We start from the raw sequence: 18,273 nt of genomic DNA on the forward strand, positions 1-18,273 counted from the left end.
TTCCTTAATTATGTTTGCGGCATTTCAGGCTTTTCAGAAAACAGATGAGTTCATCCTACATCCAAACACACTGCGGTGCTTCTGGGGCAGTCTCTCGCTTGCTGGGCACGAGAAAATGGTTGCAAATCAATCTGGGCTTCATTGGGTCCTGCAGATCTTCCTTCAGCAGTTTGCTGTAGCGCCAACCCCAGTCAAACCAGCACTGGCCAGGCTTTCGCAGTCTGTTTCTTACCTGAACTGCTGCTTTGTTTATTGCACAGTTGGATCTTCTGGACATTGGATACCCAGAACACTTTGTTGTTGTTGTTATTGTTTGCTTTAAATAGTGGTGAATAATTCTAGGTAGTGATTCTATTACCTAAGGAATAGGCAACCAATGACTCCTCAGGCAGGTTAAGTGTCATTTACTCTGTTTTTACAGATGATTTAGTGATGTAGTCTCCATGCCTCAGTTTCCCACTCTGCTGAATGTGTGTATTGCCATTCCCCTGCCCTCTTTGAGACAGAAATTCTTTACATCCAGGTGTCTATATGTAGCACCTTTGGTCCCGGATCTCTGTGGAAGGGGTGAAATGTGAGTCTTACAAAAAGCATATCGAAAGGTGATGAGGGAAGGGGTGTCCAGCTTTAACCACAAATGTGATATGGTACTGGAAAAATGCTCCTGTAAAACAACACCTGCTTCTAATGACACTTCAGTTTCTTAGACCTACAAGTCTTGCTAAAGAGGATGAGAGATTTAATCGCAATTTCACATGATCCTGGTAGTGATGATAGATAAGAGCCCTGTGCTTAAATCTTACTTGGTCTTAGCCAGTCTGCTGGGTGGAGGAGTTAGCAGGGTCTTACTGATGGTTGAGGTGGCTTTTCCCTGTGCATGCACTGTCTGCATGTAGGATGGGGAAAGGGAAATGGTCCAATTTCAGTGACTCCTAAAGTTAAATAGCACTAAAACCTGCCTGCAGAAAGGTGCTTCTGTAGCTCCTGTCCTGCCCCAGCCATAGGAGATGAGGAACACTTTCTCTTATCTGCCAGCCAAGTTGCAGGTTGGTGATGCTCATCTAGATGCTGTTGCTCTGAACTCAACTCCACCAACACCTGCTGGCATGTCTCTGTAATGGCCTGTGCTGCAGAAGGGAGGTACATTTCCTAATTCACTGGGTTATGGATCGTATCAGTTTCTGAACAGCACGGTGAAGTAGGAGCCTCTGTTGTGTGCCAGTTGCTTAAAAGAAAAGATTTGGTTGTCTTCAAGGGCAAACACTGGTGACTGCTCTTGGCAGGAGGTAAAACTTGTTTGACTTGAGGTTCTTCTCCTCTCTCTTCAACTACTTTAAATAAAACCCTACAAAAGTTATGTGACCACACTACCGCTTTCTGCTGAGGATCTTATCTGCTGAATTAATAATATATGAGCTGCCATAGTTTTTATGGCACATAATTATAATGGGATCTTTTTTCTCTTCTGGATGCTGATATTGGAGGCAAAAAGATGTCTGTCATGTCTAACCTCAAACTTGTGAGAAACGGCTGCTCTATATGGACTGGTGGGTAGTCATGGGATCTGATGTGGGGTGTATGTGAGTCCACATCTGCTATAGGCAACTGCAGCAACTCCGGTCTCTGGTGCCTGAGAGATACTTGGAGAGTAGAACTTGTTCTCTGTGTTTGGTGGTGATGCTGGGAGGGTGGTGCAGGAACTGAGAGGCAGAAAGATTAAGTGTATGGGCAGAGAGGCTTTGTGGCAGAGCTAATGAGCTGGAGTCAAGTGTTTTAACCAGCTTCTTTCCTGGGCTTTATGTAAAATAAAACTTGTGCAGGCACAACGATGCTAGGCAATGTTTGACGTGATGACCTTATAAGCACTTCGTTTAAGGATGTGATTAATGATCTGTGCTTTGCCATGTTATAACTTGATATCCCACATGGAGGCCACAGACATCTGCTCTCTACCAGAGGGTAAATATTCAGAAAGTGGCATCCTACAGACCTTGTTCACAGCTCACTGTAACAACTTTCATGAAGTTATGTTGAATCTGGCTAAACCGCAGCAGGATCCACATGGTTTTCTTTCCCTCTCCCTTTCTTTCCCTCTCCCTTTCTTTCCCTCTCCCTTTCTTTCCCTCTCCCTTTCTTTCCCTCTCCCTTTCTTTCCCTCTCCCTTTCTTTCCCTCTCCCTTTCTTTCCCTCTCCCTTTCTTTCCCTCTCCATTTCCCTTTCAATGCACCCTGCAGTTGAGGAAATAGAGCGCCCATTGAAAATGTTTCCAGACCTTCACGTAAGGACAAATAAGGACCCCTTATGTTTATTTTTCACTGAAGTCTTGCTTATTTTTCTTCTCTGAAGAGTTAAGTATTCACCTTGTGTTCTATTGTTGTACTGTAGATTGAGCCATGAGGAGCCCAAGAGTTTTTGCAAGCCACAAAAACTTTCAAAAGGTATCATCTGTGTCCAAGGTATCAGACATTTGAAGGGACATGAACTGCATCGTACTGACCTTGCTTTTCAGCACTAGCTGTATTTCTGGGTTTTAATCGTCACTGTAGACTGTGTTGCCATGTAGAGCCTCAGCCCTATGGTGAAGAATGTTGGGTGAGAAACAAGAGCAGCATTGCCCTAAGCAGTGATAGTCCGATCAAGGACATGTCTCCTCTTCAGACAGAAATATCATCTGTTGGTAATGTTGAGTCTGACAACCCTCAAAGCTAGTTTTTCCAGGAATCCAAAATGGCTAGAGTAATGTGATTTGTGCTGGGCGTAATTAGTTTCTCTTGTGGTCTGGCATGCTGCAAGTTGACCATCTGGTAGATATAACAGACACAAAATAAGTCTCTTCTTGCTGGCTCACAAAGCAGTATGAGATCTGTTTCAAAGGGGTTTTGGTCTCCGTGTCCAGGGACAGGTTGAATGGAGACATAATTGAAAATGGTGAAATTACCACGATGAGGAAAGCTTATAATTCATCATTCTACCCATAGTAACTAGCTCAGCCTGCCTCCACTGGGAAAGAGATTTTCATGGTCTAAGTCACCATGTGGGTGCTTTTCCCCATGGGGATGAGTGAGATGAACATATTTGCACCTGAGGCACCATAGAACATGCTTGCAGTCAACATCTGATATCTTCCATGGCTCAGCTGGGCAGCGCGACATTGATCAGGAGGAGATACTGAATGGACAGGAAGAGACCAGGGGGACGGGCAATGGAACGCTTGGTGGATTTGGTTCCCAAAGCTGAAACAATGTGGTAGATAACCTGGTGTTGGAAGGTGGCATAGATGTCTGTCCTGTTTCATGTGCTTTGGCTCAGCCACCAGAATTGGGTTCAGAGAGGACATGACACTTAGTAGTTGTTCCCTTTCAGATTCCATCATTTTTGATTCTCTTCATGACCAAAAGCCCATGTCACCACTATTGATTTGTGATGCCACCTAAATCCCACCCTTAGAAACATCCTTAAATTCACTGAAGACATACTCCCAACAGAAGAGCATAAATGCTCTTGGAAGGGCAGTTCCTTGTTCACGTGATGTTTCATGTGTGGGACCTGACTCTGTTCCCACGCGTATCACTGGTTCTTCTGGTGTTACCTTTGCTTTAGTTGGTGAAGGTACTGACCACAGAAAGTACATACATACCTTAAGGTTTATGAGCAGTCCCACTGAAGTCAATAGGCCAGTTCCTAGAAAAAGCACCTATTTAAGAGCTCTGCTGGATCAGGACCTCACTGTCATGACTCCTACCCCATCAAGGCTGTTAATTACCTTGGCAGCTCAAGTGCAGATCAGATGCATTTGTGTATTATTCCTGGAGAAGACGGGGAAGATAAGAAAAACTATTATAATATCTAATATCTAACATACAGTATATAAAGTATAATACATAATGCACACCATGATTTGAGTTTTTGAGGAGCCAACAGTCCTTTTACTAAATTCTCTACCAGCACTTCTTTTAAAGAAGAAGATGTAACACTGGGGTATCTGATGACCTGTATGTGAAATAATGAGATAGAGCTGCTGATGGGTGTACTGTGTGGTTTTGTCTCTTCCAGATCTACCATCCTTCAGTCTGATCCGGCTGGCAGAGAGGATCACAATGTGACAGAGGAGAATGATTTGGGTGTTTGCCCCCTGGGTGAACAAAGCCACATAACTTCAGGGCTGCTCTTCCCGTGAAGCTGCTTTCTAATCAGTTTGCCAGTAGGAACCTTTCAGGATTAAACACAGAAGACATAATCCTCCCTGCAAGGTAATTAAAAATATTTGTCTCTTGCTGATAACTGACCTGCTAATTTCCTTCTGTTTGAGAAAGCATCATAAAAAATTACTGTACTGTTTATGTAACAGGACAGCCACTTGCGCGGATGTTTCTCATCAGTATTTTCGCAGGGTGTCACAGGAAGGAGAAACTTGTTTGAACATCTAAAAGTCTTTTGTTTGTTTGTTTTCTTTTTTATGGGGGGGGCGGGAAAATGATCTTTAGATTATTTAAAACAAAACAAACCCCCACAGCAACCAAACCACAAAGCTTCTAGAGAAGAGGATCATCTGATCAGAGGGTAGAGGCAAAGCTTTAGTGATGCTGGAAGTCACACTGGTAAACCATTGACTGCGAAGCTGAGATCCATGTTCTGTCCAGGACTCAAGTCCCACGCAGTGTGAAATGGAGACAACACCTCATACCTTTCCCAGTCAATCTCCCAGCAGCATCCTGTTCTGATTTAAGCTTCCTCAAGACTGTGTGCAGGAGTCTTGACATGAGTGGATCATGCAGGAGAGGCTGAATCTGCGTCAGGTCAAAGCTCTTTGAACCTGGTGGGTTCAGCTGGGCTGAGTGCTCTATAGGCACATGGTGAGAAGCTGCCAGCACCCTGAGGAGATGCAACATGAGGAGGAAATATGGATATTCTGCCTGTAGCCTTCAGCTAAATGGTTAATTGGGGGTTAATTGACCCCAGCTCTGAAGGGCTTTGGTGTATGGCATGAGCAGGCATGGGGATGGGAGCATTGGCTAACGCATCTGGCAACAGCTGCCCCAGATGCTTTAGGTCATGAAGACAGTGCTGTGCAGGATGAGAAAGCTCCTGGGAAGAGCAGAGTAAAAGTAGGAACTGTCCCTGCTGAGGTGCAGTGAGTATGTTGAATGTTGTCTTGATGGAGATGAGGCATGTGATGTGGCTGCCAAGTCTCTGATCAGAAAAGCCAGTTTTGGTCTACAATCAGAAACAGCAAAGGATTCGTCCCTGACATGAGAACAGTCATATGGGACCAGTTGAAGGAATCTACCTTACCTATTATTTCATCTCAACAGCAGAGGCTTAGATGATGAGGATCGTGTCAAACCTAAAGTGAGCTTTCCCCCTCATGCTGTTCCCAGTGATCAGAAACATGAGGACACTGTGAGCCTGAAGCTGCAGCTCATCTGTTGAGTTTCACAGGTCCAGTTGTATCTGTGTTCTGGGTCTGAGCACGTTGATACTGTTTTCCTCCTTGGCAGAATCCTGTGATTTGAATTACATGCTGCACAAGGAGACATCTCCTTCGTGGATTTAAATCTCCTGCACAGTAATTTCACAGCTGCCTCTAGGAATGACAAATACTAATTTCTTTATCTCCTTCTTGTTGTACTTGATGTTATAGACAGGTAAACATTGCTGCAGAAATTGACCTTGCCTTCTTCTGCATTGCAAGAGATAGGACAGAGCACAGAGCAATGAGGCAGAGCTGGACCCTCCTGTAGTGCCAACTTTCAGACAGGCGTGGTGGCATTTAAAATTGGTTTGGAACAACAGCAGATTCAGTCTGATGTTCCCTTCCCCTTAAGAGGCAATTAAAATGTAAGCGCACAGAAAGGTGCCGGTTCCAGAGACCTTGCGGGAATCTGCAGGGGATGTATCTTCAGTGACCTTTGTATAATGATCTTACTGGACCACGAACTTGCAGGGTGTTCTGTCTCCCACATACTTTTTGCATGATGGGTGTGGTTCAGTGGGCAGCATCACAGGCTGCTGGTTTTTGGTGGTGTTGTGCTAAGGAACTGGGTTATTAGCATCCTGCTCTTCTCATAAGCGTGGATGCTGCTCGTCCACTCTCACTCCAGTGTTATCCCCATCCAAAATCCTTTAAAACCCCTATGAAAACATGGATCATCCTTACCCTTCCCACCTTTTTTTCCAGTTATCGTTGCAGAGAGAAACCCCACAAAACGAGTGTGACATCTAAGGGCTTCTTATGTGGTAGTAACCATCCTGACCTACTTCAAACCAGGAGGTGGTGATGCTGAAGCCCAGTCTTTGTGGGTGCAGCGGTGCTTCAGCTATAGATTTCTTAGTCATGTAAACCAGAGTCGGGAGCTGACAATGGGGAAGGGCAGGCAGGCAGTTCTGCCTCTCATTCAGAAATTTCTGACTTCAGTTCATTTCTGAATGCAGCAGAGGCTGGAAACAAACAGCTTCTCCGAGAGGGATATAATTTCTCCTCATCTGAGGGTTAGGATTTTATCTCTGAAGAAGGCAGGGCTTCCCAGTTGCTGGCGAGTCTGAAATTAGGAGCCATCAGTCAGGCAAAACCCCCCTGGTAAATCGTGAATGCTTGTGACCTATCAAAGCTTTGCAAGGCAATGAATCTGCTCTGACTTATACCAGGGGGAAATCTAGCCTTTAATTTTAGTTCTTGAATTAGCAGTTGTTTTAATCATGTGAATGCAGTCTGCCAGTGCCAGGTTGTCAGGGCCACATATGCGAAACTCGGAATTATTGCTTCAGTGGAGCCCTAAATATGTAATGTTTCAGTAAAGCATTTTTATTTGGTTTATGGACCATTAAGTAGAAAGTGTGCTGTGGAGTCATGCAAGAGCCAACCTGAAGCAGGCACAACCTTCTTCATCACTGCCTTGTGCAATTAGGGAACAGATCATAGGTTATTTGGTATTAATTGACCCCCTTGGGAGCTTGAGCGCTTTATGAATGCTATTATACAACGTGATAGCGGGGGACTTGAATCAATGCCCCTGGAAGCCTCTTTAGCTCTGACAGCCACTGTTCCTAAATAAACATGGTTTATAGGGCTGTTTCCATTGTGCTCTGAGGAACCACAGCAAGAATAAGTTGAGCCACTCCAGCTTCTACCCAGCAACAGCTGGCAAACACCAAACACCAGTTCTACCACATGTGGAACTGTCTCTCTCAGTTATGCCATGTGGAGATTTTCTCCAGAAAATCTTTCATTGTGTGCTCTCCCATCACTTTTCTGGTAGGGATGAGAACACTGAGCCATTGTGAACCTCCTGTTACCAGGCAGAGGAGTCACTAGAGAAGACACCGCACCCCTGGAAGGGTCTGAAATGAGATTTCATGGATATTTGTTTCTAGAAGCACTGCTTTCCTGATGCCCTTGTGCCCTCTTGCTCAAGTCATGCAGTGTTCTGTTAGCAATATTCAAGCTAAGGTGAAAACAGAGTTGTCTTCCTCAGCAGGGGCTGTACCTCTTTCCACAAAGCTTGATTTTGCTTGAAGGATGACCTGTAAGGTGAAATACGTGATGCAGTAGAGGATGCTGCTGGATTAAGAATACCCAGGCTGGAGTAGTGCCTGGAGAATAGAGAGAAGAAGTAAGTGTTCATTCCTCTTCAACACTTTTTTTGACCTTTGTTTTTCACCATCGCTATGTTACCTTTCTCCTTCCTCCTCTCTACAGATCATGAAAGTGAAATTTAAAGAAGAGGGGAGCATGATTGATGTTCAATCAGCTCCAGCCCGATTAATATAGGATTCCTCTGCAATAATCCGGAGAAGACTTGCTCAGTTGCTGCTGGCAGCATCCAGGCTGGTTACAGCAGCGTGGGCATGGAGAGCAGATGAGGACATGAGTGTCAGCACTGCTTAAGCTGTGGAAGGATTCAGTGCATAACTTGCAGTTTGCCTTGTTTCCTTTGCTCACCAGCTCTTCAAACAGGTGGTGATTGGCTTCTTAATGTGGGAGCCAAGATCCCGGCTATGCTTGCAGCAGGCTCCAGTGCCAGGCATATTTCTATAGCGAATACCTTTAAGTGTACCCAAGACCTGACTGCCACATGGAAACATTAATTTTGCATCTGAGCACGTCTTTTTTGATTTGCCAGCTCCCACACGCTGAGCATTTCCACCTCTGGGAGGTCCTGTCTCAGCATCCCTCACTGCCAACTGCCCAGCGAGGAGTCATTCCTGCATCCTTCCAGGATCCAAAGGCACCAGTTGTGTATATATATATATACATATATATAACTCTATTTTTTTAATTTGTACAGTGTGTTTCAAACCTCTTGCCTTTAAGAGATCCCTTCCTCTCTGCAGCAAACGGAGTGCCTGCATCTTATTCCTTGGCATTTGGCGGTGGTTCTCCCCTCCTCTCCCCGTGCGGCGCCCGCCGCTTTGTTCTCCGCCCCGGGGCCGCCGGAGCGGGGCTGGGGCTGCCCCTCGGCGCACACCCGCTCCTGGGTTTTTCCGCTCCCCGAGGGGAAAAAGGGGCTGTTCTGCTCCGGGCACTTTTGTCAGCTGAAGGGGGCGGGAGCTACAGCCTTGAAGTAGAAAAGGAAGAAGGGAAAGAAGGCACGGGGAGAGAGGGGAGAGCCTGCCGGCCAGCGGGGGAGGTAGCGGGTCCAGCCTGGCTGGGGACCGCGGGCTGGAGGAGGAGGAGGAGGCGGCAACAAAAGATGCGCTGGGGCAGCGGTGCTGCGTCTGAACCCCCTTCTGCCTAAAGCAAAGGATATCGTCCTCCGAGGGGAACGAGGGAAGTGGGCAGAAGGCAGCCAAGCTCGCACAGAGCTCTCCCGGGGACTGCCCAGGGATCGCCCAGCGCCCCAGCAAAGTTTCCCGAGCTTGGTGAGGACAATGAAGGAGGCACGTGAGGTCTTTCTCCTAGTGCACAGCTGGGCTTCCAGCTCCAACCCTACTGGTCCTAGCCATGGCTTGGTCATTCCGGACTGAAGAGTGAAGAGGAGACTCGGGGCACCCACACTCTCCATCACCTTCCCTGGCTCCATACGTCAGCCTAGGTAAGTGTCCTCCTCTTCCAGACACCGGGGCTTGCTCTGGTCCTGCTGGAGAGTTTTCCAGTGCTTTGCCCAGGGAAAAAGTCTTGCAATTCTCCTAATAGCTAAAGGATGCATGTATGTGTGTTTGTGAGTCTATCTGCGTGCGGGGGGTGCTTATAGCCATCTTACTGCAATTTCTGTTTGTTGAACACTTGTTATTTTGCTGTGCCATCACACCTCTAGAAAGGAGACTTATCTGGGGTCTGTCAAATATTTCGGCTGTGCTACTGCAGTGAAACAGCATGGAAGGATGACAGTTCAATCCCCCCCACTGCAACTAAGGAGGGGGCATGCTTAGCTGAGCATGTTGCTGTTGCTGCTGATGTGGCTTTAAATGATGCTCCTAAAATACTGGCTTAATGTGTTAGTATGTTCTTCCAGCTCTGTGAACTCTCAGAGCTATGAATGGACATCTCTGTTCCCCTGAGTATATAGAGACGGATGAATATTCCTCTGGAAGGAATCACTATAGCCCCTGGATTTCCATCACTCTAGCTTGGAAATGCAGCTTGTTTTGTGTAGCAGTGTTTGGGAGTCATGCATTTCAAGCTGAAATGTTGTTTGGAAAAGAAATCCAGACTCTACCCAGTAAGAAAAGAAACCGTTTCACACAGAGAGCCCAAAGAGAACTTTTTCCTCTACTGGTGGAAATGAAGTTGTTCATTTTGAACAGGGTAATTTGACCGGGAAGAAAGTTGATCATTTTTGAACCCATTAACTTGGATGAAGTGGAAGGTAAAAGCTGCCAGGTATCCTCAGGCAGTTCAGCAGTGGGAGCTGCCCACATCAGTGAGTTCTCGTGACTGCAAAGGGGATGGGGAGGGACCCTTCTCCCCACAGCACCAGTCTATGCTCTAGGAGATGACAGGAGAACGAAGATGCTTCTGTTGTACGTGACAATGAGAATCAGGGTGGACTTTGTGTTGTTGGAGGGTCTTATCAGGAAGAGGATGATGTAAGGCATTCTGTGGTTTTGGTTTGTTTTTTGCTTTATCTTCTACTGCCCTGCTGGCTTTCTTATCCCCATTTCATCCACTTTCCCAACAGGAATCCCCTGTCAATGATCCTTGCTGTTTTATATGGACATCAAGACATAAGTACACAGTGATCTGCCTTCTGGACGTTCCCAGCCCAAACATGTTGCCTTCTATGTACTGTTGGTTGCACTGTGGTGCAGGTGCAGGTCATGTCCTGACCCTGTGATGGTGCTGTCGTCTGTGCCCGAGCTGATGGGAGAGGTCCCCACTCCAGACAGGGTTCCCCTTGGATTCTCCAGTGACTCCATTGTTTTTTGCCAGGAAAGGTCTGTTGTGTTGTGTAGGTGCTACAAGCAAAGAGGATGGGAAATAAGTTATGTCTGGAGCACAGCGTAGCCAGAACCCTTATAGTGCAGCTATAGTAAGGTTGTGACAAGCCCCATAACTGATCGCACAGTTTAAATGAGATCTCAACTCCTGGTCTATTTTTGAGCACTCCAGCTAACTCTGTCCTGTGGTTCTGGGGATATCTACATCTACATAACCTCAATGAGACATATTTGGCTCTCCATGCTTTTCTTTGATGCCATCTCTGCAGGTTTGGTGGCTTGCTCCCTCAGTCACCCTCATGTGCTTTTATTGGCCACCTAAGGGTGTGCAACACAAACCCTTGGATTCGTGTTGTTTCAGCTTCAGCCTTTGGGCAGTGTCACGGCTGTTGTGTTAGACCTGGCCCTTTGAACTGACAAAACGCATGTTTTATACCCGCAGATGTATCTGAGGAGGTCCAAGACCCTGGGTTTTGTCACACTCTCTGCTCTTGTCTCTGATATTTTTTGCAGGCTGATACTGATGCATTCCCAGACACCCAACCCAATAGGCATCTTAGGATGATGATTCCTGGCAAACTCCTTGTCACTGCTTTAGCCGCAGCCATTTATTTGCAAACATCCTTTCTTCCCTTTTCACACTCCAGGAGGCAGGTGGCTCCCATTGCCTGACCACTCTCCTTGGCACAACATGGGACCTGTGTGCTTGTCCTAGGGTGGCCAAAGCAGTGGCTGCTGCCTGCTCCAGTCAAGCTGCGATGTGAAAAGTCTCCATCCTTATGTGCCAGTTCTTATTTCTGTACTGTAGATCTGGTTCTCTCTCCTTCTGGGAAGTGACCATGAATGCCTGGGAAGGTAATGGTGACTGTAGCTGCCCTGAGCCCAACTGGATCATTCTCTCATGTCATCTGTCCTTCCAGAGCGGATCTGTGGTTCTCTTTTACCTGCTGAGGTGAGATGTCCTTGGAGAGTCTATCCCAATTTATCATTGACAATGGTGCCTGAACAAGCCCTCTTTTCCCTCTCATCCCCTGTTACAGCCTGTGGAGGTCTGGTGAGGATTTTGCCCAAGCTTAACCCCCTATGCTTACGGACCTGTAACGATGAACAAAAATTGCCAGACAAGGAAAATCAGCTACCGGGGACTGTGCTGGGTGTTACCGCTGCAGCATTCGAAGCAGCCAGGAACCAGCAGGGTTTCTTCTGAGTCACTACAGGTGACTGCTGACGGATGTGATGAGCAGCATATCAAAGCTCCCCTGGAAAATCTCAGTGGGAGCATGAGCTCTGGTCTCTTCTTTGCCTAGGAGCAGAGGCTTGTCTGTGTATCCCGGTAGAGCCCAGCAGCTCTGACAGGAGGGGGAGTTATTGCAGGGTGAGGGCAAACAAGGGCTGAAGAGTTGGGAGGGAGAAACCTGGTGGAGTGACTCTGAGATATGATTTAACCATGAGAAGTCACGCTGTTCCTTGCTGAGCATTTTGCAGCGGGAAGGTGAAGGGCAAACTGAGGGGAAGAACCACGCTGGGTTATCTGCAGCCTCTGTGTGCCAAAGATTCAGACTGGCATCCGTAAAAGCTGGGCTGAGAACAGCATGTGTGTGTCTTTAATCAAATGTTTTGCTGCTGGTCCAGGGCTGGTGAACGAGGCAGAATCAGAGCTCCAGCTCACAGCAGTGTGCCAGGCTTCCCAGGCAGAACAAAAGGATGCTGTTGGAGAAACGTGCATAGATGTTAGCCTGGCTAATGGAGAAAATGCCCTTTCTGTCTTGCACGCTTTCAGTTTTGAAAACTCTTTGCCTGCAGAGACACTCCTCCCCAGCCAGGCATTCCCAGATGAGGAAGGGTTTAATTATTTCATGTGCCTGTCCCTGTCAGCTCCAGCTGATGCCTCGCTGAATGGAAACTTCACTGAAAGTTCACTGCTGCGCTTCATTCAGGTCTAAACAAAAGCCCAAGCCAAGGAAATGAGATATGACACTGCATAGAACAGCAGCAAGCTTTGCCTCAGCTGGAGGTGCAGGGAAATTTTATAACCTGGGGAACATGCTGAAAACACCCGGCTGATCCCACTGGCATGGTTCATGCTGGTGGGTGTTGGTTTGCTTTTTTTCAATTTAGTGGCTGTAGAGTGTTAATACGGCAACAGTGATTCTTGGCTCTTGCAGTAGAAACCTGTGCGGTATCAATTTTCCCCCGGCAAGTCTTTTGAAAATGATTTGACAGAACGGAGGGAAGAAGCTAAGGAACCAGGCTGGGGGGTAGGAGAGAGCAGACTGCTATTGTTTGCAATCAGACTGGGAAGAGAAATACTCTCCTGCCTGTAAAATCAAAGGCATCACCAGCAAACTGCTGGCAATTTGGCTGCTGGCAATTTGGCTTCCCAGCAAAGTACAGCGAACACAAAACCAACTCTTATCGCATCCAATAATCTTCTCTGTGGAGTAGCTGCTGTTGTCAGTCAGGGCTATGTGCTCCTGCTGTGGGTCCTAGGCAGACGTCCACGCAGGCTCTTTTCCAGCTTCATCACCTCAGTTTCCATGAACCTCCGTCCAGGAGCTGGTGTTGCTTGGACATGAACCTTGCACGAGTTTGGTTTCACAATTGCTGAAGCAAACAAGCTGTGGGTGATGACAGACACTGTAAGACTGTCTACTGTCCCAATGAGCAGCAGAACATATTTCCAGTCCCAAAGAACCTGTATTTTAAGGAAAGGGGGGATGGAGTAGGGGGAGGGTCAAGGGATGTATGTATGCAGCAGGTTTTAAACCCATGTGAGAGACACTTGAGCTCATGCTGTGGGTCTGTCTGCCCAACCACACTGCTCCAATGCTGTGTTGTGGTTCAGAATCTAGGTAGAGCCAAGTGTAGGCTCTGGGTCATCATGTGCTCAGATCCACCTGGACATCATCCATGTGGATGGCAAAGGGCATTGAGCACACGGAGGTCAGTGCTCGAGCCTGAGGCTGACTGCGCATGACTGCCAAGGACAGAGAGAGCCCAGACTTGAGAACAGGTTTAGATTTGTGCTTAGATGTTGGTGCCAGCAAACCTGAAGATGCTGGTCACCTTGAACAGTGGTAGAAATGTCTTTCCTTTGTTGCTCTAACACTTGCATGCTTTTCCATTCCTCTCCAGGGATTTCAAGGCAGCAGGAGACCAGAGCTAACCTTCTCAACAAAGTGTATAACCCTTGAGGACTGAAGAGACCTCTGGGATCCGTCTCAACATGTTCAGTGAAAAGAGCAGTGCCTCTTTGTCCCAGAAACCCATTCAGAAAAAGACACGACCTCAGGGCCTCCCCTCCCCTGCTCTGTGCTGTGCTTGTGGACTTTGCATCATGCTAGCAGGGATCAACATCACTTTAGTGGGAGCATTTGCCTTTGGGACCTTTCTCCCCGTAAACAACCCTCCCATCATCATCGGGCCCATCTTGCTGGTGGTGGCCTTCACGTTCTTCGGTGCCTGCTGCATCTGCAGTCGGAGGCCCCCAGCTCATGGGGCCAGGAAATCCAAGCCAGGTTCCAACATTGGGCTCATCAAACCTGGCAACACAGCATTTGAAATTGAAACTAGCGAGCACACGGTGCAGGATACCACCGCTGTTCAGCTGAGCCCTACAAATTCCCCCATCTCTTCGAAAAAGTCCACGCCGGTCCATGAGAACACAAAGACTTGCAAGCTCTTCACCATGGAAGGCAACGGGCCAGTGGCCAAGTACACCACAGGAGGAGAGGTGATCCAGCTCAACTTGCCCAGGGACCTGTCCACATCCTAAACCCAGGCAGAGCCTTTGTTAGTAGCCAGCCAGACGCTGCAATGGGTGGGCTGGATAATCCATGATGTGCCATCGTTCAGAGGCATGGGGAAGGTGCTTGTGAAAAGCCAGCAGACAGGCGGGTCACTTTGAATCACTGTAAGGGATTGGGTGCAACAGCAGAAAAATTCGGGATTTTTTTGCTGAAAGGAACACGCCCATTCTACAGCTTTAAAAAGAAAATTGATAATGATGTTGCTGCGAAAAGGTGACTCTCAGTTCCTGGGAATAGACTGGCGGTTTTGAGGAGCAGATAGGAAGAGGGGAATAAATTAGTTTGTCTAGCGTAATATGGAAGAATGGTGGCTGGAAGGAGGGGCTACATGGGGCTGAAAAGTGACAGCTCTTTCTTCTCAGATGTGAAGCAATTCTTGAATGTAAAAGAATCGAGAACTCAGTATATTACAACTTGCTGCCACTCAGTCACAAAAGTATTTCTGCATTTTTAGTTCCAGGCTTTTTGGCGGTAGGGATGAAGCTATGTGTTTGCTATTGAAAAAGCAGTGTGAAACAACCTCCTCTCCACTGAAAATCCTTGCTCAATCTTGCCTTCATTTGGGTGACTTTATCACCCGTTCTAAGAGACAACAGATCACAAGGATTGCAACAAGCATTGTTTTTTTCCTCGTTTTAATTGGGTTGGGCTGCAGCTGTGCTGCTCAGTACCGTGTGTATCATGGAAGATCAGTCAGACCGAATCTTTGGGGACAAGTTCTTGGGGTAACCAGAGATGAGCAAGAACCTGCAAATGAAACCTGTGGGTCATGATAATGAACTGAGTGCTAAGCAGCTTCCTTTCCATCTTTTTGTGGAAGGTTGGCCTGGGACACACATCAGCTTGGGGCAGAGGGCAAATAACTGTATGGGCTTCAGGATAACTGTGCTGGAAGGTGGCGACTGTATCTCCTTCCCCAATGTGGCTGCGAGATCCATCACAGAGAGTGGGCAATCAGGAGTGGATCTCCTTGCTAAAAGGGAACTGGCTGCTCAATGTGTTTATGGGCTTGCAAAGCAACGGGATGATTTTGCAGAAGAGAATTTATCGAGAGCTGTTCAATGCAAAGATACCACGTCTGCCTCAGAAAGACCCTGATCGGATGGTTTAATGCTGCAAAGGCTTAATGCTCCTCCCTAGGTGACCCAGGCTGGGAAGATGGTACTGTGCTAACGGGCCTTTGTTCTCACTCCTGTAGGGGCTGTTCACATGTTTTGTGAGATGGGGCCAGTGTGGGCAAGGGCAGCTGTGTTAGGCAGGACTAGTATGTGGGGAGGTGGCAGCAGGAGAGTGGATTTTATGTAGGAACAGCTGCATAGATTCTCTGTTTATGGAAATCCTACATTTGAAATGGGACTCTTGGGACTTTGAGTGACCAGGAAGTCATATGGACACACGAATGACCATACCAGATCATTTAAAAGGCCCATCTAGCCCAGCATCCCATTTCAGACAAGTCCAAGAGCAAGGTCAGGAGAAGAGCATAAAGACTGGGCAAAACCAGGGTGTTGCTTGCCTAAAATGCTTTCCCAGCCCCCAATGCGCTATTGCTTAGGAGCTTCCTTAGCTGGGAGTAGTACCTGTACTTAGTAGCCTTGAATGGATTTCTTCTTCATGAAATAATCCATTTGCACCTAAATGTGTGTCAACATTCAACATTTGTGATCCTGCAGCGGGGAGTTGCACAGTTTAATGTGAAGCAGTAAAGTTCTCTGTCCTTGGCTTATTTTCATCCTGCACCCTACTATTTCCCTTTGGTGGCCCAAGTTTCCTGGAGTAGAAGGGCCAGCAAACAGCTCATGGCCCTCACACCACTCAGGTTTCCTGGGGCCTTTCTCATGTTTCCTTCAGTCATCTCTTTCCTGTGATACTTCACATCTCTTGTAGACAGAGGGAGGTGGTGCTTCCCATTCAGCCCAGCATCAGCAGTTTGCTAGGCTGAGAGCAACACAGCCCTGAGGCTTTAGTCAGCAGAGATGGGTGTATGGAGAGGCGAGAGGGCTGAAGGGGAAATGCTGGAAGAGAGGGAGAGGTTGTGGCATGGCCAAGGCTCCCCTGGGCCACTAGCAGATCTCTCCATGGCCAGGATGTGAGGACTGTGTGGTTAGTGCTGGGTTAAGTGGTGGCACACGGGTCATGGGGGAGCTGGAGAGAAGAGCCACGGTGCTGCACAGTCTGTGCATGAGGTGTCCTGGTTGCCTTGGGGAGCCGCTGTGCGGCTGATGATCCCTTCCTGAGCTTGGGTAGGATGAGGTTCAATTTCACTCCTTGATGAGAGGGAATCAAACAATCTGTCTTCATGTGGCTCCTCCTTTAGTGCTCCAGCAGTTTGCTGCCTTGAACAGCTCCTTTCACATCAAGGAATTACATTGGTGTGATTTTTATCAGGGCTGGTCTACTGGCTAGGAGGGGCAGAAGCAGACTCGAGAGAAGGATGGTCATGTTGGCATGGAAAGATATGGGGTCAAGTCTTTGGTAAAGCCCCCAGGTCCAGGGCAAATCATTAATTGTGCTACTGCACAACTCCCTGCCTGTGTTAGAGGGGAAATATCTGCTCCCACCTCCACCTAAGGCTGATTTAAAGACGACCACATTGCCAAACAGCAGGGTTGGTATTATCACACCTGAGTCTGGAGTGCTTGAAGGTGGATGGGTCTGTATGGTCTGATCTCTACATGATCTCCTTTAGAGCTCATTTTTGTGGGTGAGCTCTGCCTCCAGCACCGGCTGCCCTTCGGCACCCAGAAACTGCTGCGCTGAACAAAAGGCTCCCGTGATTTTTGCTTGCTGGTGATTGCTGTAGCAATTAAACAGAAGAGCTGACTGATGTAGGTTTGATTCCCAGCCTGCTGGCTCACGAGAGTTTGGGAATAGCACACGACAGACTGGAAGTCCTTCAGGGGTATTACCCGTGTGAATATGGTTACTGCAGCTCTTTTCTTTGAGTACTTGGAGCCAAAAAATTAGTAAAATCAAGTGGTAACTGTACAACTCCTTCCTCCACTCACTGAAAGCTTGAAAACCAAGTCTGGTGTGTGTGTACTGGCATCACTCCTCATTGTAGCTGCAATGTGAAATGCCACCAGTGATGGATAATGCAATGGCACATCCGATATCAGTCGAATGAAAAGGCCCCTTGGGCAGGAACGGGTACAGAAGCAGGACTTGGAGGGCGGGCTAGGAGTTTAGTGTGGTTCACACTTGCGTTGTGGCATCACAGCCAGTACAATATGGAGAACCCTGACACAGCCCTGGGACCTGGACATCCTGTGTTGCACACGCAGGTCACCACAAAGCTGGTGTTGCTCTGGGAGCTGACGCCCTTGAGACCTAAGAGATGACAACCAGCAGAGATGACACCTGGGCAAGCAGAGGTGTAGGACCAGTGAGATGCTGGTCCCCTGGTACGGTGGGTCTGTACGCCAAGCTGTGACCCCAACCACCTGCCTGCACAGCAAGGTGGGCACGGGATTATCTGCTGCCTTCCAAAGCATGAATGCTTTCGCCTTTTTCTGTCTTTTGGGATTTCCATGTCTGTCTCTCTGTCCACCTCCATGATGAGCCACGACTAATGTTGTTGTGAATCTCGTGCCTCCTTGTGTAGCAGGAGACAGGGAGAGTTTCTTGTGTTCTAAGTCAGAGTTTCTGGTGCGAGTCTTTTTTTTACGACTTACTGTTTATGTGTGTGCAATGTGGAATTTGGAAAAGACAGACCCATTAAAATAATTGCACTTGCTAAGCATGTGGATCACCTTCTCTTTCACTTTACCAACCACCTTCTCCCTTACCCTGGGACTGTGTGTGCTCCAAGGCTGTCTGTATTCCTTTTGCCTTATGCTCCTCACTCTCCTGCTTGATTTTCTAGACAGTGCAACCAGTTGCAAGGAAAAATCATCCCTAATAGTTCATGTTGCCTCTTGAATGGCATTGTTCCTTGAAGCCCTGATTGCCTAAACACTAATCCCACTGTGGACTCCCACTATCATCGCTTTGGCTAACATGGGAATAGTCCATTTTAGCCTTTTTCCTTACCTGTGTACATTAACCGCCAGCTGTGTACCTGAACAAGACAGATATGAATTGTTGG

General features: G+C 47.5%; 1 protein-coding gene across 1 annotated transcript; it reads left to right on the top strand.

The window, feature by feature from the left end:
* The first annotated feature begins 8,429 nt into the window (after positions 1 to 8,429).
* Positions 8,430 to 17,925, top strand: TMEM275 (transmembrane protein 275). Its single transcript, XM_065842369.2, has 2 exons — positions 8,430 to 9,032; positions 13,513 to 17,925. The coding sequence occupies exon 2, from the start codon at positions 13,604 to 13,606 to the stop codon at positions 14,150 to 14,152; it is 549 nt and encodes a 182-aa protein (XP_065698441.2). The 5' UTR covers positions 8,430 to 9,032; positions 13,513 to 13,603; the 3' UTR covers positions 14,153 to 17,925.
* The last annotated feature ends 348 nt before the right edge of the window (positions 17,926 to 18,273 follow it).

This window comes from Patagioenas fasciata, chromosome 6, assembly GCF_037038585.1.
Source record: "Patagioenas fasciata isolate bPatFas1 chromosome 6, bPatFas1.hap1, whole genome shotgun sequence".
NCBI lineage: Eukaryota > Metazoa > Chordata > Aves > Columbiformes > Columbidae > Patagioenas > Patagioenas fasciata.